The sequence below is a fragment of the Elephas maximus genome, chromosome 22 (assembly GCF_024166365.1).
Source record: "Elephas maximus indicus isolate mEleMax1 chromosome 22, mEleMax1 primary haplotype, whole genome shotgun sequence".
Lineage (NCBI taxonomy): Eukaryota > Metazoa > Chordata > Mammalia > Proboscidea > Elephantidae > Elephas > Elephas maximus.
In genome coordinates, this window is record NC_064840.1 from 5626885 (window position 1) to 5654336 (window position 27452).

The window sequence follows — 27452 nt, forward strand, 5'->3', positions numbered from 1 at the left end:
TCTGCCAACAAGGGCCTATTCTCCTGAAATAGGCCCACACAGGTCCATGCAGAAGGGAAGGTGCTCAAATTCCACAGACGGTTTATGCCTGGACAGCAGCTGCTTCTGTCCTGAGCTCCCCGGTTAGTGGAGTTTGCAAATTATCTTTTCCCACAAATGCAAACTTCCTTCCCCAAGGCTGGGAGGATGGCTCTAGGTGCTCAACAGTGCCCATCTCAGGCTCAGGGAATTCAGCTGCTGAAGCCGGTTTGTGGGTGGGGGAGCACGTTAAAATGTACACAAGTACTCAGCTTTTGCCGTGAGCGCTGTTCTCGTCAGGTTCCAGAGGTGTCAGTGGGCCGTGTGACTGGGCTTCTTCCCGAGGAAACTGCAGCCAAACGGTAGTACCAGCCCGTCGCTGCCGCTCGGGAATGGTGCCTGAGGGCTCCCCGCAACTCAGGTCCGGTAACTCCTCTCCGCTTCTGAACGGTCTCTCCCTCCCCCCCGTGCCTCGGTTCATTTTCTAAGCTTTCTTTGAAGCTCAGGGCTCCCGGCTTGTCACAAATATACTCATTTCACTTGTTTTTTTTGGTCTTTGTTATAAAGAGGGCTCTCCGGAAGCGTCTGTCTATTCCGCCATCTTGGCTCTGCCTCTCCATCTGAACACGTTTTAAATTCAAGATATTATGACTTCCCAGGTTGTGGAATAAAATCACTGTTACATATCAACATTGGGAAAACTCCACAAATAGTTGACCAGAAGTGATGAAATATATTTAGGAAATCCATACAACAAAATTACAATAAACATTTATTAAGCTGTAATTTTCACAGTATTTTAATTCTCTTCTGAAATCAGTTTACAAATAACTCTACATAACACCAAAGCCATTGATTTAATAAATTAAAGGAGTGTATATATTGTTTTGCCAAAAAAAAGTCTTATACATTTATGTCTATTATGTGGTATTTGTACAATCAGTTTCCCAAGGCTCACAGGATTAAGGTGCACACACATGGCACACACACACGGCACACACACACACAGCACTATGTTCAAATCAACTGGATCTGCCTCGTGTCAACTTCAATGCTATATAAAATTTATAACCAGATACACAAATTATGAATGGAATCATGAAAACAGTGTTGAAAATGGGTACCAGAGCTGATAGATGTGGTTTCCAGTTACGAGGGAAATAACTGCTCTGCTGGATTTTAAGTGTTAGGTCATCACCGTCACCATTGCAAGAAATCAGTTTAATTACACGGTATTCAGGGATTTAACGCACATGCAGATATTGACAGCACAGTAAAACCTTTAGGTCTGTGAGGACACATTAGAACGTATGGTCAATAATGACATTAGCTACCGCAAGTTTTCACTAGATGATGCAAATGACAACCAGGTTTTTGTGCCACCACAAGATGAGAACTAGTATGAGGTATCTCCCATAGAACGAGGAATCACTGAACAGCAAAACACAGAATTCAATGTGCTGAACAAAGTTTGCTTATACCAGCACTGTACATCCTATTGATGGCTGTCCAATACTAATTTTAAGAGTACTGTGTCACATCCTGCAGAAAAAAGATACGATTCTATTATTCACAAGTGAGGGGCAAAAGTCCAACTACTCAAATGGCCAGAAGCAAGAACTCTACAGATTGGTGATATATAATAAAAAAAAAAATGTGTTGGGGGAGGTTGACACCTTAGGAGCTTTAGGAATTCCTTTTTACACTAACTGGATGACCAGAGGTTAGACCCAGGGTGGTGCAAACAGTCAAGCACTTGGCTACTGACCAAAGGATGGTGGTTAGAATCTACTCAGAGGTGCCTTGGAAGAAAGGCCTGGCAATCTACTTCTGAAAGATCGGACCAATGGACCACAGCTCTACTCTGACACATATGGCTTTGCCATGAGTCAGAGTCAACTCAATGGCAATTGGTTGGGATGAAGAGAGCTGGATTTTGGTTAAGTCAGCCAATTCCAAACCCATTAGGGAGAAGTGATCAGGTGTCAACCAGTAAGGCAGGTGTCATTTGTCAAGAGCATCTTAAGTAGCAGGGAGTGTGGAAATGAAACGAATAAGGAAAAAACCAACCCAAAGGCAGTTGCTGCTGAGGGGCATGGGAAAGCATACTTATGAAAGGTTTACGCCTGAAGAAAACATTGTGTGGCTACTGCTGGCGTATCAAAGGAAGAAAAAAACTAAGCACCAACCTCAAAACATCCACACAAATTCAGCAATTTAGAGATAGCTGGTTCTTCTCCTTTGGTGGACAGTTGTTATTTATTCTTTGTAAAGAGAATATTCACTGTGATACTGAAGCACTGGGAAATTAACACTGAGTGACTTTAGGATGACGTTTTAAAAACCGAAGTCTGACTTAGAACAGATCCACAGTAGTTTGCTTCATTGTTCTCACATCACATTTAATGAAGCGCTCACTAATATATTCTATAGACCTGAAGATATAAAAAAGATTTCTCTTCAAGGTATGAGACATGGTATAAAAATACAATTTTTCCACATACAAAAGAAAAAATAGGTGTGAAGGAAAGGCCAAATACCCTACAAACTTCCATGGAATGGAGAAAGGAAAAAAATCCCAAACTATTTGGGGTTAAGAATAGGCCAAAACAAAAGTCAAGTGTATGCATTAAAAACCAAGATGCCATCAGGCCTAGTATCTAGGATTTCTCTCTGAAATTTCAAGTAATCATCATCGTCTACCCTGAGGCAATGCTCGCAATGAAGCGTACGTTCTTTCATGAAAAATAAAGACATCTTTGCACTTGAGCATATCAAACTACAAAACTGGTGTCAGCGCCTGTATTTATCCAGTTTGGAACACATGGTGCATATTCTCGACAGCAAATTTTAGCTGGTGTTTGTGGTTTATATCCACCAGCATGTAAGTGCTTAGATCCATGGGCTTCCCCCAAATTTACTAGAAGTTAAACGGTTTTCCTATCTAGATCTCAGTACTACACGGGGCCCTGTGAGTTTCATGTATGGGGGTGGGAGGAGGAATAAAGTGGGTATAACACTCAGTCCAGTGACAACTTAAGACTTAAAACATGGGCATCTCACAGACAGTCATGCACAGGAGAGAAGGCAAGAGAAGGCCGAGACCAGAACCGCTGGCTTTGAGCAGAGAATACCACTCTCGCCCTGGCCAACGGAAGCCAAGTGGGTTTTGGGAACCTAGAAAGACCTGGCGATCTGCCCCTGTAAAGATTACAGCCAAGAAAATGGTATGGAGCAGTTCTACTCTATCACGTGGGGTCAACATTGAGTCGGAATCAACTCAGTGTCGCCTGTCAACATGGTATGGAGTCCCTGGGTGCTGCAAACCGTTAACACGCTCGGCTAACTGAAAAGCTGAAGGTTCAAGTCTACCCAGAGGTACCTCGGAAGAAAGGAAAAATCAGCCACTGAAAACCCTATAGAGCACAGCTCTGCTCTGACGCACATGGGGTCGCACCACGAGTCGGAAGCCACTCAACAGCAACTGGTTTCAATTCAAACATGTCATAAAAAAGAAGGACAAAAAATAAATAAGAACTAAAAAAAAAAGGAGAACAAAGATAACTATTCCCTCTCCACCCCCGGCATTACTTATACCCTGTGCTAATATAGATGAGTCTCCACGGATCTAAATGACAAAACCGACGGTTGCCATCCAGACACCACGCGTCTGAAATGCCTGCAGGTAAAGATCTGCCTCAGCAGACCTGAGAGAACATGCGTTTCAGAGAGCGAAACAAATGCAGGGGAGTTTGGATCCCATTATGTGCACCTTAGAAAAAGAAGTTTCACAAATCCTCAAAAACATCTGCTTCTGTTTTCCAGATACCTGCAACCACAATTCAAATGTCACAGAAACGCCTCATGACAGTTGGTAGGCATCTAAGTTTCTCCAAAGTGGCGCTTGGACCAGGTCCTGCCTCTACCAGATCTGATGGGGGTCTCTGCAGATGTGTGAGCAGATGCTCCACGAGGGGACTGCCAGGGTACTCGGGTGGGTAGAAAAGGACCACGGAGACCATCACAGTCTTCGGCACTTTCTGCCAAGGCCAAGACTCCCTCTCCTTGCCCTGTATTTTGCTGGCGCTGACCAGGGGGAATCAGGGGTCTGAGGGAGCTGGGGGTTTCCATCAGCCCCCGACCCAAGCCTTGCATAGCTTCCTTTCCCAGGAACCCACAGCTGCCCACCTTGCATGGTCCACATCCCACCCCGAGAGGCCACCCGCAAGGAAGATGCAACAGGCTTCAGACCAAAAGCACCTACCGAGTGCCTGTAAAAACTTCAGGGGAAAAGATGCAGATCTTTTGGAGGGCTTTTTTATTTCTGCTTACTGTTCCTGAGAATGCTTTATAAAGCAACGATAGACTTAAAAATGCGATCAGCTGCGACTGTTTGTTTTCCTTCTACGGTCCTGAGTCAACCAAAATCAAAATGAATTAAACAAAACAAAACAAAACACTGCAACGGTACTTCCTTCCTACATAGGCCCAGCCGGCTCAGTTAGTCAAACTGGGGAATCAAGGAGATTCTGGAGATCTTCAGTGTCCTGGTCATCAAGCCCCAAAGACATCTCTTTGCCTAGTCCTGGCATTTCTCTTTATAAAACGTTGAGGGGAGAAATACAGCAAAGTAGCAAAACCAAATCAAACCTGTTGCCATTGAGTCAATCCCGACTCAGTACAGAGGGGAAAAAAAACCTCATGTTTTCTATACGGAGTGATTTCTTCATTTGGAATTCTCACCAACGGGGGCTTTGCTGGAGTCCCTGGGATCAAAAAGAGATTTAATTTCATCAAGTTTGACTATTCACAGTTAGAAGTTACTACACTCATTCACTAAGTTGACACAAACCAAACTAAAATAAAACCACACTCAGAGTTTTGGAACGGGGGGGATCACACACAGGTCTCACCCACCGATCCCTAAGCTGCAAAATCAAACGCTTGCATTTCCACTTTCCTAAAATGTCCTATCAGCGTATCCTTCCCCTCGATTTAAAGTTTTAATAAACTTGACTCCATCTGCCTTTATTAAAAAACCTTACAAAAGATGTATTTAAATGCTTGAAAAAATTAACTTTATGCTCTATGCACAGATAAACTTCTCTGCTGTACAGCTAATATGGTTACTATATCTTTTGTTTAAAAAATACTCTCTCCGCTAATGACACTTGGTGCGCAGTTCTACATAGATCATCTGTTAACGCTTTTCGGGACGTGTCCCAGGAGCGGGCACGAGGTCGGAAACACCCTCACAAAGTGCCGCTCTGTTGCTCGGTAATGTTTATTGAGATTGTTTGGGGTCCTTTTTTCCTTTCTTTCTTCTTTGTCTTTTTCCAAGAGCGCGCGCTGGTGACAGGGGGCCCGGCCGGCCGCCGGGGAACCGTCATTTGTCATTGGAGCGGTCGAGGCTCTCCAGCACCCTGTTGAGGCGAATGTTGAGCAGTCTGACCTGGCTCTCCAGGTGCTCCAGCTTCTCCTCCACACTGGGGTTGCTGGGGCTGCTGCGCCAGTAAAAGCCCATGGGCCCAGTCATGAAGTACACGGCCACCACGAAGCACAGGGGCAGCACGGCGCTCTCTGGCTCGCCCTCGTACCTGTGCAGGACGTACACGCACGACATGGAGAACAGCACCACCCGCACGGCCCAGAAGAAGCGGCCAAACAGCAGGTGCAGGACGCTGAAGGTGAAGCCCAGGGTCAGGGACAGGAACCAGTAGGCCAGGAGGACGACTCCGACCAGCAGGAGGGCACGGGCTGGGCTGTTGGCCACCGAGGAGGGGCTGAAGTACTGCGACAGGTTTGAGACTGCAGGTGGGAAAGAGAAACAGGGACGGGTTACTCGGGTCAGGGGTCTGTCCACACCCTGGAGTCGGGAGACTCAGCTTACTCACTGGGCGTAAAAGACCTTTCTTTGCAGGTCCATCTCCACTGAAATGTATGTTAGCATGTCGTTCCCTTTTATGGCCATTAAATAAAACTCCATAAAAGGGAATTCAGCTGCACACCAGTGTTCGCCGTGGCACTGTTCACAATAGCCAAAAGGTGGGACTAGCCCCAGCGTCCCCCTGTGAGTAAATGGATGAACGCGATGACTTAGCATAAAGAGGAATGAAGTCTGCTGTGTGCTACAACGTGGATGAACCTTGAGAACGTTTTTCTGAGTGAAATATGTCAGACACAAAGGACAAATACTGTATGATCCCATGTGTATGAAATACACAGAACAGGCAAAGGCACAGAGACCACAGCTTATTAGGGGTTACCAGGGGCTAGAGGAGGAGGGAGTGGGGAGTCTCTGCTTAATGGGCACTGAGCTTCTGTTTGGGGCGATGATAAAGTTTTGGAAATAGTGGTGTTGTTCATGCCACATAGTGAGTGTAATTAACGTCATTAAATTGTACACTTAAAAATGGCTAAATGACAAGTTTTGTTATATTTTACCACAATTTAAAAAAAAAAGGAATGAACTATTGACATATGCTGTAACATGGATGAACCTCAAAAACACTACGCTAAACAGAAGACGCCAAAACATCATAATACACAGAAGAAGCCATGTCCAAAACAGGCAAATCCACAGAGGCAGAAAGCAGACTGGTGGTTGCCAGGGGCTGGAAGGAAAGCGGAACCAGGAGGCACTGCTTAATGGATACAGCGTTAAACCAAACCAAAGCCAAACTTGTTGCCATCGAGTCAATTCTGGCTCATAGTGACCCCTTTTGGTTTCCAATGAGTGCCTGGTGGATTTGAACTACCGACCTTTCCGTTAGCAGCAGTAGCTCTTAACCACTGCGCCACCAGGGTTTCCAGGAACGGCGCTGGGGTGATGAGAAAGTTCTGGAGCTAGACAGAGGTGATGGCTGCACAATGGTCAATGTACTTAATACCAATAAATTGTATGCTTTAAAACAGTCCCTTTTATGTTATCTGAATTTCACTCAAATAAAAATAGCAGTTAACAACAACAACAACAACAAAAAGGCAAAAGAAGCAAGCCAAGCCAGTGTACTGCCGGCCAGCTTGCTTCTCCACACGGGACAGTATCTATGTCACTGCATGTCTCGTAAAGTCCTCCCAGGAGGAGTAGCGGAAGCTGGCTCTGGACTCAGCTGGCCATAGGTGGCCCTCTAGGGGAGAGAATCAAGATCAAACGGGCCCCAGAATTGCAACAATGATTTATTTTCTGGAGTAGAACCTCTTCATGTGACATCAAGAGTTTATTATGGACCGTGGGCCAGGCGCTGCTCTGAGCACTTTGCAGGCATTATCATTCAGTCCCCACGCACTGCCCAGATGAGGTCACTGAGGCACAGATACGGTGAGTGGCAGGCCCAGGGCCCCATAACCAGGACAAGGCAGAGCTGGGATTCCAGTCCCCTCTGCTCAGTTAGGGGCCTACCCCTACGGGCACTGGTTCAACAGGACTCGCACTGCCCCACTTTGTCAGATGTGGCCTCAGGGAAAGTAAGCGCCTTGATCAAGTTCAAAGACTGAACTCCAGCCTCTGACTCCTGGACAAGTGCTCTGTTTCCCAGAAGAGCGTTTCAGATTCAGGAGCTCTAGAGTGGGGCTAAGGTCACTCTAATACGGCAGCCACGAGCTACTAAGCACTCGAAACACGGTGAAAGGCACTACTTGTGTAAACAACACACCAGCTTTCAAAGACTTACCAGCCAAAGAAGGGAAGCCTATCACATTAAATTTTTACATGGATTGCGTGATGAGATGATAATATTTTGAATAAATTGGGATAAATAAAATACATTATCAAAATTAATTTCACCTGTTGCTTTTTACTTTTAAAAATGTGGCTGCTAGAGAGAGGCAGATAACTGGCACGGAGTCCACCCCAACTCATGGCAACGTTACGTACAACAGAATGAAATGCTGCCCGGGCCTGGGTCATCCTCACAGTTGCCAACATACTCGAACACGTTCACCAGTGTGTCCCCTGCCCTCGCTGGCCCTCTACTTCACCAAACATAATGTCCTCCTCCTGATGGTGTGTCCAAAGCAAGCGAGTCAGACGTTCTGTTGTGATTCATAAGATTTTCATTGGCTAATTTTGGAATTCTTTGCCGTTGAGTCTATTCCGACTCATAGCAACCCTACAGGGAAACCCTGGTGGCATAGCGGTTCAGAGCTACGGCTGTTAACCAGACAAAGGTTGGCAGTTTAAATCCACCAGGCGCACTCCTTGGAAACCCTATGGGGCAGTTCCACTCTGTCCCACAGGGTTGCTATGAGTCGGAATCAACTCAATGGCAATCGGTTTGGTTTTTTTGCTTTTTAATTTTGGAATATAGATCGCTGGGCCTTTCTTTCTAGTCTGTCTTAGTTTGGAAGCTCTGCTGAAACCTGTCCACCACTGGGTGGCCCTGGTGGCATAGCTTCCAGTACCACAGCAACATGGAAGCCACCACAGTGTGACAAACTGACGGGTACTAGAAACCTTTAAATGAGCTATGTGGCTCACAGTGCATTTCTAGTGGACTGCACTGGGCTGAAGAGTCTCCATTATGACAGCCCGCTGAAAAATTCTGAAGAAAATCCAAGGATCATGCTCACAGAAACATTTTACACCAGAATACCCGACTTTGGCAGGCAGTTTCTTGAAAAGTATTTTGCGCACGAGAACTTCTAAGTATAAGAAGAAAATTCCAAAGGTCTTTGGATACTTTGACACCTATGGCATCAAACAAAATGGGAAATGCCACAACCTGGAAGTGAGTTCTTTACACCTCCAGACATGCCAGCGGTTCTCATGGTGGGTGTGAGCATTCACAGGCTCAGACGTGCCAGCGGTTCTCATGGTGGGTGTGAGCATTCACAGGCTCAGTCGTTCCAGCTGTTCTCGTGGTGGGTGTGAGCATTCACAGGCTCAGTCGTGCCAGCTGTTCTCGTGGTGGGTGTGAGCATTCACAGGCTCAGAGGTGCCAGCTCTTCTCATGGTGAGTGTGAGCATTCACAGGCTCAGAGGTTCCAGCTGTTCTCGTGGTGGGTGTGAGCATTCACAGGCTCAGATGTGCCAGCTGTTCTCGTGGTGGGTGTGAGCATTCACAGGCTCAGTCGTGCCAGCTGTTCTCGTGGTGGGTGTGAGCATTCACAGGCTCAGACGTGCCAGCTGTTCTCGTGGTGGGTGTGAGCATTCACAGGCTCAGTCGTGCCAGCTGTTCTTGTGGTGGGTGTGAGCATTCACAGGCTCAGTCATGCCAGCTGTTCTCGTGGTGGGTGTGAGCATTCACAGGCTCAGACGTGCCAGCTCTCCTCATGGTGAGTGTGAGCACTTACAGGCTCAGATGTTCCAGCTGTTCTCGTGGTGAGTGTGAGCATTCACAGACTCAGTCGTTCCAGCTGTTCTCGTGGTGAGTGTGAGCATTCACAGGCTCAGAGGTTCCAGCTGTTCTCGTGGTGGGTGTGAGCATTCACAGGCTCAGAGGTTCCAGCTGTTCTCATGGTGGGTGTGAGCATTCACAGGCTCAGAGGTTCCAGCTGTTCTCGTGGTGGGTGTGAGCATTCACAGGCTCAGACGTGCCAGCTGTTCTCGTGGTGAGTGTGAGCATTCACAGGCTCAGTCGTGCCAGCTGTTCTCGTGGTGGGTGTGAGCATTCACAGGCTCAGACGTGCCAGCTGTTCTCGTGGTGGGTGTGAGCATTCACAGGCTCAGTCGTGCCAGCTCTTCTCATGGTGAGTGTGAGCACTTACAGGCTCAGATGTTCCAGCTGTTCTCGTGGTGAGTGTGAGCATTCACAGACTGTCGTGCCAGCTGTTCTCGTGGTGGGTGTGAGCATTCACAGGCTCAGTCGTTCCAGCTGTTCTTGTGGTGGGTGTGAGCACTTACAGGCTCAGAGGTGCCAGCTGTTCTCTTGGTGAGTGTGAGCATTCACAGGCTCAGAGGTGCCAGCTCTCCTCATAGTGAGTGTGAGCATTCACAGGCTCAGAGGTTCCAGCTGTTCTCGTGGTGGGTGCGAGCATTCACAGGCTCACATGTGCCAGCTGTTCTCGTGGTGGGTGTGAGCATTCACAGGCTCAGTCGTGCCAGCTGTTCTCGTGGTGGGTGTGAGCATTCACAGGCTCAGTCGTGCCAGCTGTTCTCGTGGTGGGTGTGAGCATTCACAGGCTCAGATGTTCCAGCTGTTCTCATGGTGGGTGTGAGCATTCACAGGCTCAGTCGTGCCAGCTGTTCTCGTGGTGGGTGTGAGCATTCACAGGCTCAGTCGTGCCAGCTCTTCTCATGGTGAGTGTGAGCACTTACAGGCTCAGATGTTCCAGCTGTTCTCGTGGTGAGTGTGAGCATTCACAGACTGTCGTGCCAGCTGTTCTCGTGGTGGGTGTGAGCATTCACAGGCTCAGTCGTTCCAGCTGTTCTCATGGTGGGTGTGAGCACTTACAGGCTCAGAGGTGCCAGCTGTTCTCTTGGTGAGTGTGAGCATTCACAGACTGTTGTGCCAGCTGTTCTCGTGGTGGGTGTGAGCATTCACAGGCTCAGTTGTGCCAGCTGTTCTCGTGGTGGGTGTGAGCACTCACAGGCTCAGAGGTTCCAGCTGTTCTCATGGTGGGTGTGAGCATTCACAGGCTCAGAGGTTCCAGCTGTTCTCGTGGTGGGTGTGAGCATTCACAGGCTCAGACGTGCCAGCTGTTCTCGTGGTGAGTGTGAGCATTCACAGGCTCAGACGTGCCAGCTGTTCTCGTGGTGGGTGTGAGCATTCACAGGCTCAGTCGTGCCAGCTCTTCTCACGGTGAGTGTGAGCACTTACAGGCTCAGATGTTCCAGCTGTTCTCGTGGTGAGTGTGAGCATTCACAGACTGTCGTGCCAGCTGTTCTCGTGGTGGGTGTGAGCATTCACAGGCTCAGTCGTTCCAGCTGTTCTTGTGGTGGGTGTGAGCACTTACAGGCTCAGAGGTGCCAGCTGTTCTCTTGGTGAGTGTGAGCATTCACAGGCTCAGAGGTGCCAGCTCTCCTCATAGTGAGTGTGAGCATTCACAGGCTCAGAGGTTCCAGCTGTTCTCGTGGTGGGTGTGAGCATTCACAGGCTCAGTCGTGCCAGCTCTTCTCATGGTGAGTGTGAGCACTTACAGGCTCAGATGTTCCAGCTGTTCTCGTGGTGGGTGTGAGCATTCACAGGCTCAGACATGCCAGCTGTTCTCGTGGTGAGTGTGTGCATTCACAGGCTCAGACATGCCAGCTGTTCTCGTGGTGGGTGTGAGCATTCACAGGCTCAGTCGTGCCAGCTGTTCTCGTGGTGGGTGTGAGCATTCACAGGCTCAGACGTGCCAGCTCTCCTCATGGTGAGTGTGAGCACTTACAGGCTCAGATGTTCCAGCTGTTCTCGTGGTGAGTGTGAGCATTCACAGACTCAGTCGTGCCAGCTGTTCTCGTGGTGAGTGTGAGCATTCACAGGCTCAGAGGTTCCAGCTGTTCTCGTGGTGGGTGTGAGCATTCACAGGCTCAGTCGTTCCAGCTGTTCTTGTGGTGGGTGTGAGCATTCACAGGCTCAGAGGTGCCAGCTCTCCTCGTAGTGAGTGTGAGCATTCACAGGCTCAGAGGTTCCAGCTGTTCTCATGGTGGGTGTGAGCATTCACAGGCTCAGAGGTTCCAGCTGTTCTCATGGTGGGTGTGAGCATTCACAGGCTCAGACGTGCCAGCTGTTCTCGTGGTGAGTGTGAGCATTCACAGGCTCAGTCGTGCCAGCTGTTCTCGTGGTGGGTGTGAGCATTCACAGGCTCAGACGTGCCAGCTGTTCTCGTGGTGGGTGTGAGCATTCACAGGCTCAGTCGTGCCAGCTCTTCTCATGGTGAGTGTGAGCACTTACAGGCTCAGATGTTCCAGCTGTTCTCGTGGTGAGTGTGAGCATTCACAGACTGTCGTGCCAGCTGTTCTCGTGGTGGGTGTGAGCATTCACAGGCTCAGTCGTTCCAGCTGTTCTTGTGGTGGGTGTGAGCACTTACAGGCTCAGAGGTGCCAGCTGTTCTCTTGGTGAGTGTGAGCATTCACAGGCTCAGAGGTGCCAGCTCTCCTCATAGTGAGTGTGAGCATTCACAGGCTCAGAGGTTCCAGCTGTTCTCGTGGTGGGTGCGAGCATTCACAGGCTCAGACGTGCCAGCTGTTCTCGTGGTGGGTGTGAGCATTCACAGGCTCAGTCGTGCCAGCTGTTCTCGTGGTGGGTGTGAGCATTCACAGGCTCAGACGTGCCAGCTGTTCTCGTGGTGGGTGTGAGCATTCACAGGCTCAGTCGTGCCAGCTGTTCTCGTGGTGGGTGTGAGCATTCACAGGCTCAGTCGTGCCAGCTCTTCTCATGGTGAGTGTGAGCACTTACAGGCTCAGATGTTCCAGCTGTTCTCGTGGTGAGTGTGAGCATTCACAGACTGTCGTGCCAGCTGTTCTCGTGGTGGGTGTGAGCATTCACAGGCTCAGTCGTTCCAGCTGTTCTTGTGGTGGGTGTGAGCACTTACAGGCTCCGAGGTGCCAGCTCTCCTTGTGGTGAGTGTGAGCATTCACAGGCTCAGAGGTTCCAGCTGTTCTCGTGGTGGGTGTGAGCATTCACAGGCTCAGTTGTGCCAGCTGTTCTCGTGGTGAGTGTGAGCATTCACAGGCTCAGTCATGCCAGCTGTTCTTGTGGTGGGTGTGAGCACTCACAGGCTCAGACGTTCCAGGTGTTCTCGTGGTGAGTGTGAGCACTTACAGGCTCAGACGTTCCAGCTCTTCTCGTGGTGAGTGTGAGTGCTTACAGGCTCAGTCGTGCCAGCTGTTCTCGCGGTGGGTGTGAGCACTCACAGGCTCCAGCTCTGCTAAGCGAAAGCTCTATTCCCACACTTGTCTTTATGATTAGGGGGCTGCGCCCACATCCTAGTGTTTCACTCTAAGCTGCGTCCAACCTCCTGCAATCAGCTTGTTCCTTCGAAGCTTGCTGGTCAGGAATGGAAATACTAAGACGGATACTCTGGGTAGGCGGCAAACAGAGATTCTGAGCAGATTGCATGAAATTGCTGTGTCTGGATTATGCATTGACTCGGCGAGTCCCAGGGGCACTGTCAGCGTCCCTGGGAGACGGCGGGCCACACAGCCTCGCTCCAAGAGCCTCGCTGCAGCCTCACGTATTCGCTTGAGCACAGAGGTGCCCCAAGAGTTGGCCTAAAGCCTCTTGAAGGTTGAACTTCGTGATTCTAGGCAGGAGACAGGTTCTGAGCAGCAAAGTGGTCAACAGAAGGCCTGCATCCGTGTGCCCCGCCTATGTGGTCTGAGGTGAGCAACTCAGCCTCAGAGTCCTGGTCTTCAATCTGCTAAAGTCACAGGGACAATGACAGGATTCCGAGAGCTACTGCAATGAAGTGCACTGTGCACGTTGGGGGGCCACCGCTTAAATCACCACTAACTGGGTGGCTTCAAACAACGGACATCTTTCTCTCACACGTCTAGAGGCCAGAGCCCAAAATCAAGATGTTGGCACGGCTGTGTTCCCTCTGAAGCCTCGAGGGGAAATCTTTCCTTGCCTCTTCCAGTGCCTGGTGGCTCCAGGCATTCTCTGGCTGGTGGCTTCGTCCCTCCACTCTCTGCTCGATCTTCACATGGCCTTGTCCTCTGTGTCTCTTTGTGTCTGTGTCCACATTTCCCTCTTAGAAAGACACCAGTCACTGGATGCAGGGCCCACTCAACTCCAGTGAAGGGGCCTTGGTGGCATGACAGTTGAGTGCTCGGCTGCTAACTGAAAGGTTGGTGGTTCAAACCCGCTCAGCTGCCCTGCGGGAGAAAGACCTGGCAATCTGCTCCCATAAAGATTACAGCGTAGAAAACCGTGTGGGGTAGCTCTAGTGTCATACATGGCCATGGAGTCAATTCCGACAGTACCTGACTACTCAGCATGCCGTCATCTTAACTAGATCACATCTGCAAAGATCCTGTTTCCAAATGAAGTCACGTTCCCAGGTACCAGAGTTGGGATGTCGACGTAGCTTTTTGGTAAGCAGTTTTAACCCACAACAGAGGCTATGCAGAGGAGCCAGCAGTTGTCCCACTCTTACTTAAAAACGGCCTCTTGTGCCTGGTCTGGAGCTGGGGCCAAGGACACAGTCTGGAGAAGACAGGCAAGGCCCCCATGCAGGGAGCTGACCAGCCAGAGGGGAGGCAAAAAAGGAAACAAATGGGACGTCACAGCTGATGACAAGCGCCATAAAGGCAAAGAACGACAGGGTGGGTGAGGATGAACAGGGAGCTTGACACAGGAGGTCAGGACCATCTTAGCCAATGCTGTGGATTAAGCTTGTTTCCCAGGGGGCTGGCGAGATGTGGGGGAGCGTGGGAGACAAGGTCAGGGTGGGAAGCTGGGGCACGTCCTCAGGGCTTCGTGATCTACAGCGTGGACCCTGCATTCATTCCCAGTGCAACAGGAAGTCACTGGAACAGGAGAATGACATGACCAATACTACGTTTTTAAAAAATTACTCTGGCTGATTTGTTGAGAAGGGACTGCTGGGGACAAGAGAGGAAACCCAGCTGGGGCTGTGCAGGAAGGAGTTAACACAGTAGTCAAGAGACTATCCTCAGAAACGTCTGCTTCCGAGGTACGCCCTGGGCCAGGTCTATGAATGTGCATTTCGGGAGGGTTTCCACCACCCCCTAAATGGTAAGAGTGGCTTCCCTGCCTAGACTTTTTGTGCAAACAATGTGGTTGGTGCTGGATACCTCCCTTCCTTCAGGGAGTCTGGAATGCTGGTACGTGCCAGGCAGAGGGTACCTACGTGACGAGCCCCAATAAAACCCTGGGTGCTGAGTCTCGAATGGGCTTCCCTGGCAGACAACCTTCACGTGTCGTCACACTCGTTGCTGCAGGAATTAAGTGTGTCCCATGTGACACACTTCCAGGAGAGCTTGGTTTCCCCAGACCTCCCCCAAGTGCTTTTCCCTCAGCTGATTTGGTTTTGTGTCCTTTCACTGTAAATCACAGCTGTGAGTATAACCAGGTGCTGAGCCCTGGGAGTCCTAGTGAGTCATGGAACCTGAGCGTGACCTTGGGACTCCTGCAGACTTCTTGGCAAGAGGGGCGGCAGCCTGGACCAAGTGGTGGACATGGAACAGAGTAACCACCTGGGGATTTATTCTGCAAGGGGCCAAGCGGGTAGAGTGGTATTGACCCCAATAATGGAAGTGAGTAGAGGGGCCAGGATGTGGGGGGTCCTGCCTGCTCCAGCACACCATAAGACAGTCTGTTAGATAAAATCTGGGAGAGTCTATTTCCCTGAATTAAATCCCTTTCTGCTTAAATAACCAGAGTGGATCCCAATAAACCAGGTCCATGTGGTTTGCCTTGGGACAGACAAGTCAGCAGTACCTACTTTCACCTTATCCTAAATAAAAACCAACCAAACTCACTGCTGTCAAGTTGAATCCGACTCGTAGCGATCCTATCAAACAGAGTAGAACTGCCCCATAGGGTTTCCAAGGAGCAGCTGGTGGATTTGAACTGCTGACCTTTTGGTTAGCAGCTTTAGCTCTTAACTCTTAACCACTGCACCACCAGGGTTTCCTATCCTAAGAAAAAAAAAACCAAAAAGCTCCACCCTTCAGCCACAGATTAGATAGGCCCATAAAACAAAACCAGACTAAATGGGCACACCAGCCCGGGGGCAAGGTAAGGAAGGCAGGAGGAAAGCTGGTAATGAGGAATCCAAGGTTGAGAAAGGGGAGAGTGTCGACATGTCATGAGGTTAGCGACCAATGTCACAAAACAATATGTGCATTAATTGTTTAATGAGGAATTAATGTGCTCTGTAAACCATCTAAAGTATAATAAAAATTTAAAAAATAAATAAAAATTTAAATGAGGGATTTATGTTTGGGGGGAAAAAAAACCTCACTGCCGCCAAGTTGATTCCAACTCATGGTGATCCCACAGGACAGAACAGAACTGCCTCGGTAGGGTTTTGTGGGTTTTTTTTTTTTTATCTTATTCCTGCAGCTGGTAGGTTCGAACTGTAGAGAGCTTAACTACTGCACCAGGAGGGCTCCATTTATCCTAAACAGTACCTGTGAAATCTCAGCTTTGATATGCCATTTCTATACGCAACCATTAAAACAAAAGATACGCACTATATACTCACTGCCCCCCTAAATCTCCTCCCGTACCCCCCACCACAAGCAGTTTCTATACTTTTAAGAACAACTGTTTAAACAGTACCTTACATGAATGCCCCACAGACCTACCGTCAAGTCCAAGAACATCCAAAACCTCCGTCCAAACTTTCCACAGTGCTTCCACAAACATATCCACTCCCAACACGAACCTCTCGGTCAGCCTGGTCAAGAACTGCAGAGACAAGAAAATGGTCACTGTCAGATGGGCCAGCATCCACCGTCCTCCTAGAACAGTCAGGCACAGAGACGCGGGCTCCTTAGTTTATGCTTCAGCAGGAAAAAATAGGGAGCCGAGGTGGTGGCACATAGGGCATACTCAGGGCGGTGAAACTGTTCTGCATGATGCTTGTCATGGTGGACACATAACACTGCGCACTTGTCAGAACTATCGGGACTGTAAACAGTGAACCCTAACGTAAACTATGGACTTCAGTTAGTAATGCATCAATGTTGGTGCATCAATTGTAACAAATGGACCCCACAAGGGCGTGATATTAACAATAGGGGCAGGTGTCCCTGGGGAGTATACAGGTGTCCCTGGGGAGTATAAATGGTTAACGTGCTCAGCTACCAAATGAAATGTCGCAAGTTTGAGCCCACCAAGAGGCACCTCGGAAGAAAGGCCTGGCAGTCTACTTCCAAAAAACCAGCCACCAAAAACCCAACAGAGCACAGTTCTACTCTAGCACACATGGATGTGGACAGCATGAGTCAGAATCAACTTGACAGCCACTAGTTAATAACAGGAAAAACTGTGTGCAGGGGGCAAGGGAGTATGTGGGTACTCTATACTTTCTTTGCAATTGTTCTGTAAACCTAAAACTGCTCAAAAAAAAAAAAAAAAAGCCAAGGATGAATGCCATACAGGAATGGTCTGGCAGCACAAGGGACTGGCTTGCACTGCGCACTAGTTAATGTTGGGCTGAGAACGGAGAGAAATTTGTTAAAACGAATTCTCCCTCCTGCAGGCCTCGTATCTGCGGGCGATGGCAGCTCCCTGCTGAGCTGCTTCGTTCCAGTTCCAGGCTCTCCTGTGGTCCTTCTGCTCTGTGAGTGCTCTGCTTTCCTCTTTCAAGTTTCTTGTTTTTGAAAGAGTAGGAAGGAGTTCCCGCCCCCAACCTATTTCACCTAGAGGTCGGCCTTCACAAGAGAGCAGCTCAGAAGTGTGAGAACAGCGGATCTCACAAACACAGGCAGTATCAGGATCTCCCGGGAACTTGGGAACACCGTGGCCGGCTTTAACAAACTGGCTCCTGAGGTCTCTATTAGCCCTCTAGGTGATTCTGAGACACAGCAAAGTTTGGGAACCACGGTGTTAGAGAAAAAAGCCCCTGGTGGTGAGAACAGTTAAGCACTTGGCTACTGGTAAAAACGCTGGAGGTTCTAATCCACCCAGAGGAGCCTCAGAAGGAAGACCTGGCAATCTACTTCCGGAAAACCAGCCACTGAAAACCATATGGAGCATAGATCTCCTCTGACACACGGGGTCACCATGAGTCGGAGTCAACTCTATGGCTATTGGTTTGTAGATCGGTGCTAGGGAAATACACGGCACAGCCTCATTTTATCTTATTTCTTTGGATATGATATGAACATGTGTCCTGAAAAAAACACGTTGACATCCTAACCTGTGAACATGACCTTGTTTAGGAACAGGGTCTCTGTAGGTGTTCGCAATTAGGTTAACGTGTGTTCATTTTGGAGTAGGGTGGGTCCCAATCCTATATGAGTGGTGTCCTTATAAGAGAGACACGGGAAGAGAGCCCTATGATGATATTGGTAGAGACTGGAATACTGCTGCCGTAAGCCTGGAGAGAAAGGATCTTCTCCTAGAGCCTTAGAGGCCCTGCCGACACCCTGAATTTGGACTCCTGGCTCACAGAACCGTGAGACAATAAATTTGTTCTTATAAGCCACCCAGTTTGTAGTACTTTGTTAGGGTAGCTCTAGGAAACGAATACAACACCGTATAAAATTGAAAAGCCACAAATGGGTATTCAGTGAGCTTCCCAGCTCATTCCCTAGCCACCACATCCCTTCCCGGGGGCAACCCCCTCTGGTGTATCCCCCCTCAGATGCACCGTGCACATAAGCGGCACCTACGTGTTTTTTCCCACAAATGGCAGTGTATGTGTACAGTTCTGGGGCTTCCCCCATTTAACGCTGTCTGGGAGATGGCTGAACCTGAGACCGTACAGACCTGCCTCATTCTACAGTGGTGGTGTACCTGCAGCTCTTTAGTCAATCCCCTCCCGATGGGCAAGGAGGTTGTTTCCAACACTCTGCTGTTACAGCCCAAGGAGCCCCAGTGGCGCAGTGGCTAAGTGCTTGGCTGCTAACCAAAAAGTTGGCAGTTCGAACCCACCAGCCACTCCTTGGGAGAAAGATGTAACAGTCTGCTTCTATAAAGATTACTGCCTTGGAAACTCTATGGGGCAGTCCTACTCTGTCCTATAGGGTTGGTACGAGTCAGAATCGAATAAACAGTAACGGATTTTTTTTTTTTTTTTTTTGCTATTATGGCCAGCGCTGCAAGGAAATCCCTGAGCTTGCCATTTGGCTATGGATGGGGGAGGGTCCTGGAGGTGAACGGGCGGCACCACCTTAAATGGGATATCCTGGCTAGATGGTTCCTCCAGGACAGAGGAGAAAGGACGAGCAGAGTTTAATCAGCAACTAGGAGCCGAGGGGATGCCAAAAACAGCTGTGCTGGCACTGGCTAGAAAGGGCGGGACCAGGAGTGCAACTGCCTGGGTTCAAATCCCAACTCTGCCACGTACTAGCTGGGCAGCCTTGGGCATTTTATATTCTTAATTGTGGTGTTGTCAAAGAATACTGAATATACCATGGACAGCCAGAAGAACAAATAAATCAGTCTTGAAGGAAATACAGAGAGAAAGCTCCTTAAAAGCGAGGATGGCAAGACTTCAACTAGCTTGCTTTGGACATGTCATCAGGAGAGACCAATTGCCAGAGAAAGACATCATGCTTGGTAGAGGGGCAGTGCAAAAGAGGAAGACTCTCAACGAGCAGGACTGACGCAGTAGCTGCAATAATGGGCTTAAGCATAACAACGACTGTAAGGATGGCACAGGACCAGGCAGTGTTTCACTCTGTTGTACGGAGGGTGCTATGAGTTGGAGATGTCTCAATGGCACCTAACAAGCTCTCTGGGGGCTCTATTTCTTCAGCTAACTAATGGGGGAAAATGGTACCTACCTCATGTGGTTGTTGTGAGCACTTTCTTGTTGTTGGTGCAGTCAAGTCGGTTCTGACCCATAGTCACCCTACGTACAACATAACACTGCCTAGTCCTGCACCATCCTCACAATTGTTGCTGTGTTTGAGCTCATTGTTGCGCCACTGTCATCCCATCTCATCGAGGTTCTTCCTCTTTTTTGCTGACCCCCTACTTTACCAGGCATGATGTCCTTCTCCAGGGAGTGGTCCCTCCTGATGACATGTCCAAAGTATGTGAGACATTGTTGCACCATCCTTGCTTCTAAGGAGCATTCTGGTTGTATTTCTTCTAAGACAGATTTGTTCATTCTTCTGGCAGTCCATGGTATATCCAATACTCTTCCCCAACACCACAGTTCAAATGCATCCATTCTTCCTTGGCCTTTCCTTATTCGTTGTCCAGCTTTCGCGTGCATATGAGCAACTGAAAACACCATGGCTCTCATCAGGCGCACCTTAGTCTCCGAGGTGACATCTTCAAATTCACATGAAATGCACCTTCATTTTGAGCACATGGCCAGTGTTCAAAACCCCTACTGACCCTGATACTCTAACAGAAGCACTGACTCCCAAGACCCTGCGAGGTCAGCATCCTTTTAGACTAAGGAAACTGCAGAGCTATAAGCACTAAGGGAACTTGTCTATCTGAAGACCAGGTAGACATCAGTGGATGAGTGGATAACACAATGTGGTACATCCACACAACGGAATGTTATGTAGCCATAAAAAGGAATGAAGTCCCGAGACATGCTACAACATGAGTGAACCTTGAAGGCATCGTGCTAATGGAAGAAGCAGACACAAAGGCCACCTATTATACGATTCCATTTATATGACATGTCCAGAATAGGCAAATCCATAGAGACAGAAAGCAGATTAGTGGTTGCCAGGGGCTGGGGAAGTGGGGGTGGAGAGTGACTGCTGATGAGTACGGAGTTTACTCTTGAAGTGACGAATGTTCTAAAATTGACCGTGGTGATGTCTGCACAACTCTCTAATTATACTAAAATCACTGAATTATACACTTCAAATGTGTGAATTGTATAGTATGTGACTTATCTCAACAAAGCTGTTACCAAAAAGGGTGCGGGGGGAGACAAATGGTCTTGAATTCTTAAAAAATATCCATGTCATAACTTATAAACGCCCCTCCCCACCTCCAAAGAAAGCAAGGGGACATTAGTGAGCATGAGGGACTCTAAGGGGCTTCTGGGGGCTGGGAGGATCCATTTCTGGACCTGATGCTAGTGACATGGTGTTAGAATGTCTCCTGGAACTAAAATCTGATAGCGTAAGTGAACTCTGAGCACACCTAGGTGCCCCAATACGCTGGCACATATACATGCAGAAAGGGCACAATTTATAGTCCAAGTAGAAATTCTAAAAATGCCCAGACCACGAACGGGAGCGTGGATCAACAAAATGCGGCATGCCTATACAACAGAATATCTATCGTTCAACCGTAAAGGGAGTGAGGTCCTGGTCCAAGTCCTACAATATGGACGAACCTTGAAAATATGCCGAGCGAAGTCAGTCAGACACAAAAGGACAAACACTGGGTGATTCCACTTACGTGAACGACCCAGGACAGGACGTGCACAGAAGCAAGACTTTATCAGTGGTCACCAGGGGCTGGGGGAAGAGGAGAAGTGAAAGTTCCTGCTTATCAGGCACTGGGTTTCTGTTCAGGGGTGGGGGATAAAGAACTCCTAGGGACGGACAGCGGTGACAGTTGCACGACACGTCAAAGTCATTAACGTCACTGAATTGTACACTTACGAGAGGCTTAAACAGCCATTTTTGGGTGATATATATTTTTTACCACAATCAAAAGAAAACAGACCCTTTGACTTTGCAATTTCATTTAAGAATTTACATGAACTTGTCCGCATGCACGTACACAAAAAGACATGTATAGGAAGACCTTTATTGCAGCCGTGTTTGGAGCAGCAAAAGACGGGAGGCTAACAAAGCGCCAGCCGCACCTGTTGTTAGGTGCTATGGCGTTGACCCCGACTCAGAGACCTCACAGACCACAGAACGAAAGGCTGCCTGGTTCCGTGCCATCCTCATGACTGCAGGTATGTTCGAGCCCATTGTTTTGGCTGGTGTGTCAATCCATCTCATGGAGGGTTTGCCTAATTTTCGCTGACCCCCTACTTTACCAATTATGATGTCCCTTTCTAACAACTGGTCTTTCAGCCGTCAGGGACGGGTTGAACAGATTATAAGGCATCTTTACATTCCCCTGCTTTGCACAGCCCTCCCCAAAAATGAAGCAAAGCTTTATCACTGATAAGGTCTAATCTCCAAAACTCATTAATTTTAAAAAAGAAAAGTATACAGGAGCGTGTATAATGCAAAACAAACAAAAAATCAACAAGGAAGGGAGGGACAGATTCTAGCTTTATGCTTATATACACCCAGAATCTCTGCTTGGTTTGGGAAGAGAAATGAGGGATGGGAAGTGGACTTATTTTTTAACCTTTTGGACTACTTGAAGTTATAGTCCATGCAAACATAACCTTACTACAAAATACCTATCAAAAAAAAGCTAAAAGGAAATGAGCAAGGAAAAAAAAAAGCCAGCTTTTCTTTCCCTGTGCACCGATACTCCCCCCAAGGTTCAGATACACTGCAATGCAGCCCCATCTAAACCTCGCCCCAATACCCAACCCTTCTCTCCCTCCCTGTTCACCCATCTTCTTGGACCCAACTCCTGCCCCTTCCTCCATGCCCCCACCCCAATTCCTCTAAGCAGTACACCTGGACCCCTTCCTTTTCTTCCTCCAGCCCCATGTCTTGTGGTTCTCTGCAATGACTTTCTTGTGTCATCATGTATTGTTATATCCACATCTGGCCATCTCTCTCTCCTTCGCTCCCTGCCCAGCCTCAGCCCCACCCTCTCTTTGCCGTCAAGCACACCAAGCCCATTCCCACCACAGAGCCTTTGCTCTTTCTGTTCCTTCTGCCTAGAATGCTGTCCCCTCGGCTGGCTCCAGCTGTCATTCCAGGCTAGCTCACTTCCATGGCCACTCTATCCCTGGTATTTTCAATTCTACAGAAGTTATGAGCGTGGGAGCTCCCACCTCCCTACCACTAATTAGCTGAACTGCGGGCAAGAGGTTCTAGGCCTCAGTTTCCTCATCTGTACAACGGCAATGATAATAAAAGGACCTCTCTCTTAGAACAGAAGCAGGCATGTAATAAACTTAAGCAAAATTATCCACTATTGTCATTACATCCCTATTTTACTTCCTTAACAGCACTTATCACTCTGAAATAATCTTGTTTCATTTATTGCTTTTTACTTATTTATTGTCAGTCCCCTCCCCCACCCTGAAAGCTCCCTGGGGGAACATTTTTGTCCAGCTGGTGCTTCTCATATAAAACCCAAACCCACTGCCGTTGAGTCTGTTCCGACTCACAGTGACCCTATAGGGCAGAGTAGAATGGTCCCACAGGGTGTCCAAGGCTGAAGTCTTTACAGAAGCAGAGAGCCAGGGTTTCTTCCCCCACATAGCCACTGGTGGGTTCAAACTGCTAATCTTTCAGTTAGCAGCTGAGCGCTTAATGACTGCACCACCGGGGCTCCTTGCTCCTCACATAGTACATGCTACATGTTTTTTTAATTGTGGTAAAATACCTAAAACATAAACTTTACCATTTTAACCATTATACAGTGTACAATTCAGTGGCATGGAGTACATTCACAGTGTTGTACAACCACTCCAGAGGCTTTTCATCAGCCCAAACAGAAAACTCATGCCCATTAACAATCGCTCCCTAGTCCCCCTCCCCACAGCCCCTGGCAACAACTGACCTACTTTCTGTCTCTATGATTTGCCTGTTCTGGACATTTCATAGAAATGGAATCATACAAGCCTTATGGGTGGGCGTGTGGGTCTTTTGTGACCGGCTCCTTTCACTGATCAGGTTTTAAAGGTTCATTCTTTCTATGGCCAATATTCCACCGTACAGATAGACCACAATTTGTTTACCCATTTACCAAGCCACGGGCATTTAGGTTGTTTCTACCTTTTGAGTACTGTGAATAGTGCCACCATGAACACTGGGGTACAAGTCGATTAATAACCTTTGAATGAATGAATGAGTATATCGTTCTCCTACCAGACTAGTCCTGTTCTTCTGCACGTGTCTTCTACCACTTATCAAATGCTTAGTCAGTGCCCAGTATCGTGCAATCCAACCAACGGTACTTCATCCCTCCAATGATGTCCGTTGTACAAATGCGGCACACAGAGAGAAAGTAACTGATCCAAGGTCACAAAGCTAGTGAGAAGCAGAGCTGGAAATCAGACCCATATCTGTGGGACACCAAGGCCCAGGCTCCAAACCAGAAGGTCATGGGTTTATTTTAGACAATCCTAGATTAGGATATGGGTTGTTTCTTTAAACACCCTCAAGCCACAGAGCAGGTCTGGCCCTAATCACAATAAACTCAAAGGTGCTGAAATTTACAGCCGCTACCAGACCTGGTTTTGCTTTCATTAAAATTAACAAAATAATCTACCCCAACGCTGGTAGTCTGCCTATTTGGCAGGAAATAAACTGAAGCAACCTCATACGAGATGCTTGGCCGTTTCGAACCCACCAGTGGTTCCATGGAAGAAATGACCTGGTGATCTGGTCCCATAAAAATTACAGCCCAGGAAACCTGGGGCAGTTCTACTCTGTCATATAGGGTTGCTATGAGCTGAAATTGACTTGATGGCACACAACAACAACGTGCTATGAGGTAGGAAGTGTGGGTTTTGAGCCTGGGTTCTACTTCTCTGTGCCTCAGTTTCCTCATCTGTAAAATGGAAATAACAATACCTATCTCAAAGAGTTGTTGTAAGGATTACATAAGTTACGAGATCTATAAAAGCACTTACCATATTTTAGGCAAATACTATCATCATCTCTACTGACAGGCAAAAACCCTGGTTTACCCCAGAAAGAGTTCTGACCCCGTTTCTCAGATTCTTTGCCAGAATGTAAATCTCTTCTTGATACCAACCCCAAAATTAAGCCCTTAAACCTCCCTTCTGTATTTTGTCTCCACCGACCTTTTGAAGGTTCACTTATGTTCTCAGTTGAGACAAGGGGTTCCTTACGCTTGCCCCTCATGAAGCTCTAAAGTAAGTTATTCCTGCCTCCAAATGGCTTGGACAATGGCAGCATAAGAAAGGATCTCACCCCCTTGACGCCACCAAGGACTTGAGGGCAACCGTTTTGCATTCAGCCATGCTCCTTCCTCCCCACCTGGCCACCTACAGAGTTCTCCCTCCAAGAACAGTTCTGTCCTACAAATATGAAGGTGCAGACCCACAACCTCCGTGAGAGGCGCCTACATGCCCACTCATAGGAGAGGGACATCAGTCATTGGAAGCTGCAGTTTCCCTAACCAATCTATCTTCCGTTTCATCTGCTAAGAATAACCGACCAAACTAATGTGGTTTTAATGTTCTTTCCCCTTCTTCCCACCTGCCCCACCGTCATCTCAGAGACCAGCACTTTTTTTTTAACCCTGAAAGCATGCCAGCTGGACTAAGCAATGAAGCCTGGTGGCCAGAAAATAACATTAGCAATAATAATTGTTAATTAAAACAATATAATTAGCAATATACTAATGACTCATTACTATAACTTCATAATGGAGAATAACTATCCCATTGAACAGATACGGAAACAGGCTCAAAGAACTGAAGCCTCTTGCCTAAAGCAATCCAGCTTGTAAGTGATAGGGCCAGGACTCGAACTTAAACTTCCATCGACTCCAAAACCCAAGGGCTGGGGTGGAACAAAGGAATTAATAGAAGGACTAGAAAGGGCTGTTCGCAGGGAACCGCATTACCCCAGCTACTTTCCCTTTCTGGGGAGCGACTCGGCAAACTTTGGCCGAGAACGGCGCACCTGTCCCACCCAGCTCTACGGGACCGGGACCGAGCGGGAGAACTCCCTCCCAGCACCATATCCAGAGCGTCAGTCACAAAGTCAACCAGGCGCTCTGTGCAAAAGGCCCGGCACTCAGAAGGGCCACTCTGCCAGGTTGTCATAGCAACAGAGCAGCCCGCTTGCTCCTTTCCGTTCCTGTGAAGGAAAAATTAGCCCAAATATCTTGAAAGCAGGAGGAGGAGGCCCTAAGATACTCAGGGAAGTGGGTCGAGGGGCGAGGCTAAAAGGAACAGGGGCTGACTGGTGAGGGTGCAGCAGCGTGGGGAGGGGGCGCGGTCATGCAGGTCCCCGGGCGCGGGCACTGTGCCTGGCTCATAGTAGGTACGCAGCAAACGCGTGAAGCAATGAATGAATGGATGAATGGGAGGCGCGCTGGTGTCAGGGCAGCGCCGCCCGGGAGAGGCCCGGCCGCGTCGCCCCAAGGGACAAGGTCCAAGGAGAAGTCCCGCGCCGAGCAGAGGGCGCCCCGAGGCCCTGGGCCCCGGTCCCGCGCCATAACTGGCCACCCAGACCCAACCTTCCCGGGCCTGACCTGGCATCCCTCCCCACGCCCCCGAGGCCGCGCCAGGCCCAGGCCGCCCCGAGCGCCAGGTGCGCGGCGGCCGGGACAAGGTGACCGCGGGCGCGGGCCCGGCGCCCACCTTCTGCGCGACGCGCACGTTGTCCTCGCCGAACAGGCTGCTGACGCTCTGCGAGAAGGTGTTCCCCGTGCGGCGGTAGCTGTTCTTCTCGGCGCCGCTGCGGCCCCGCGCAGCCTGCGCGCCCGGGGTCAGCTGCCCGAGCAGCAGGAGCAGCAGCAGCCTCTGCGCGGTGAGCGCGGCCCGGGCCCGGGGCCCGCCGGAAGCGCGCGCGCCCATCCTCGGCCAGCGGGGTGCGGGGCGCGGGGAGTCAGGTGCCGGGTGCGGGCCGCAGGCAGGGACCGCGAGCTCCGGCAGGGACCACGCCGGCGCGCTCCGAGGGCCGCGTGCCGCGCTCTGCCCGCGCCCGCCGCCGCCGCCGCCGCCGCGTTGCGCCAGCCGCCCGGCCCCGCCCCGCGCGCAAGGCTCGACGGCCCCGCCCACCTAAACCGCCCCGCCCACCACCCCGCCCCGCCTCGCAAGGGCTCGACGGCCCCGCCCACCACCCCGCCCCGCCTCGCAAGGGCTCGACGGTCCCGCCCACCGCCCCGCCCCGCCGCGCACGCGCAAAAGCCGGATTGGCACCTCCTTCCTCAACACGGGGCCCGCGGACCGCAGACCCGCCCGCCGAGAGCGCGGTCAACGGTCGAGTTCTTTGTCTCCCCGCCCCCACCGCCCTTCTCTGACCTGGTGGAGTATTTGCAGCTTTTTTAAAAAATAATTTTTAACTTTAAAGTAAAAAGCAGCCCGTGTCTGTAAAACTCGCAACAGCCTCCACAAGGATAACGACTGCAGTTGATTGGAAGCATGAAATAAATCCCTGCGTTGGTGATGGCACCCCAAAATTGGCCGCCATTGCTCAAGGCAAGGGTACCAGCTCTTCATTTTGAAAATTGTGAATAAAAGGAAAAGTCTCAAACGTCTCTCCTGCCCTTCCTGAACGAACTGTACGCGGGGTCACCAAACAGTTGAGAAAGAAAAGTTCTGGTTAGAAAAGATCAGCTAATAAATGAGGAGGGAACGTGAGAATTGGAAAATCGTCCTACACCCCTTCACGAAACGACGGATCCAGGCGACGGTCACGGAAAGGGACTAAGATGAGGGGGTGAAAGTGGAGCGACCAGCTCGCCCTGACCCGAGACCCCCATCAATGGCAGTGTCAGGAGGTAGCGGGGGCCACCTGTGATGGACTCGACCTGATGAGGCCTCTAGGTCTAACTGACAGTTTACAGGAAACGGGGGACAGAGAACAAATGAGAAGCAGCAGAAGCAATCACCCAAGTCCGAAATGTGTGGCATCTGTAGGACAAGTGACTCATTTCTTCTACAAATAAATGGCCCCAAAAGGGAGAGGAGTATTGATTTCAAAACCACTGTGCTCCCAGGGCTCCTAGTAGAGTTAAGAACCTAATAATCAAATGCATTTTGAAAACCTGGTTTCCATCCTAAGTCAAGCAAACCAAGTCCAATAAGAGGTTTTTTTT

General features: G+C 49.3%; 1 protein-coding gene across 1 annotated transcript; it reads right to left on the bottom strand.

Annotated features, from left to right (window-relative positions):
- Positions 1-813: 813 nt before the first annotated feature.
- On the bottom strand, positions 814-26335 carry BRI3BP (BRI3 binding protein). Its single transcript, XM_049867015.1, has 3 exons — positions 25993-26335; positions 16220-16322; positions 814-5826 (listed from the first exon to the last, which is right to left on the bottom strand). Exons 1-3 carry the CDS (start codon positions 26206-26208, stop codon positions 5405-5407), a joined length of 741 nt encoding a protein of 246 aa, XP_049722972.1. The 5' UTR covers positions 26209-26335; the 3' UTR covers positions 814-5404.
- Between the last annotated feature and the right edge of the window lie 1117 nt (positions 26336-27452).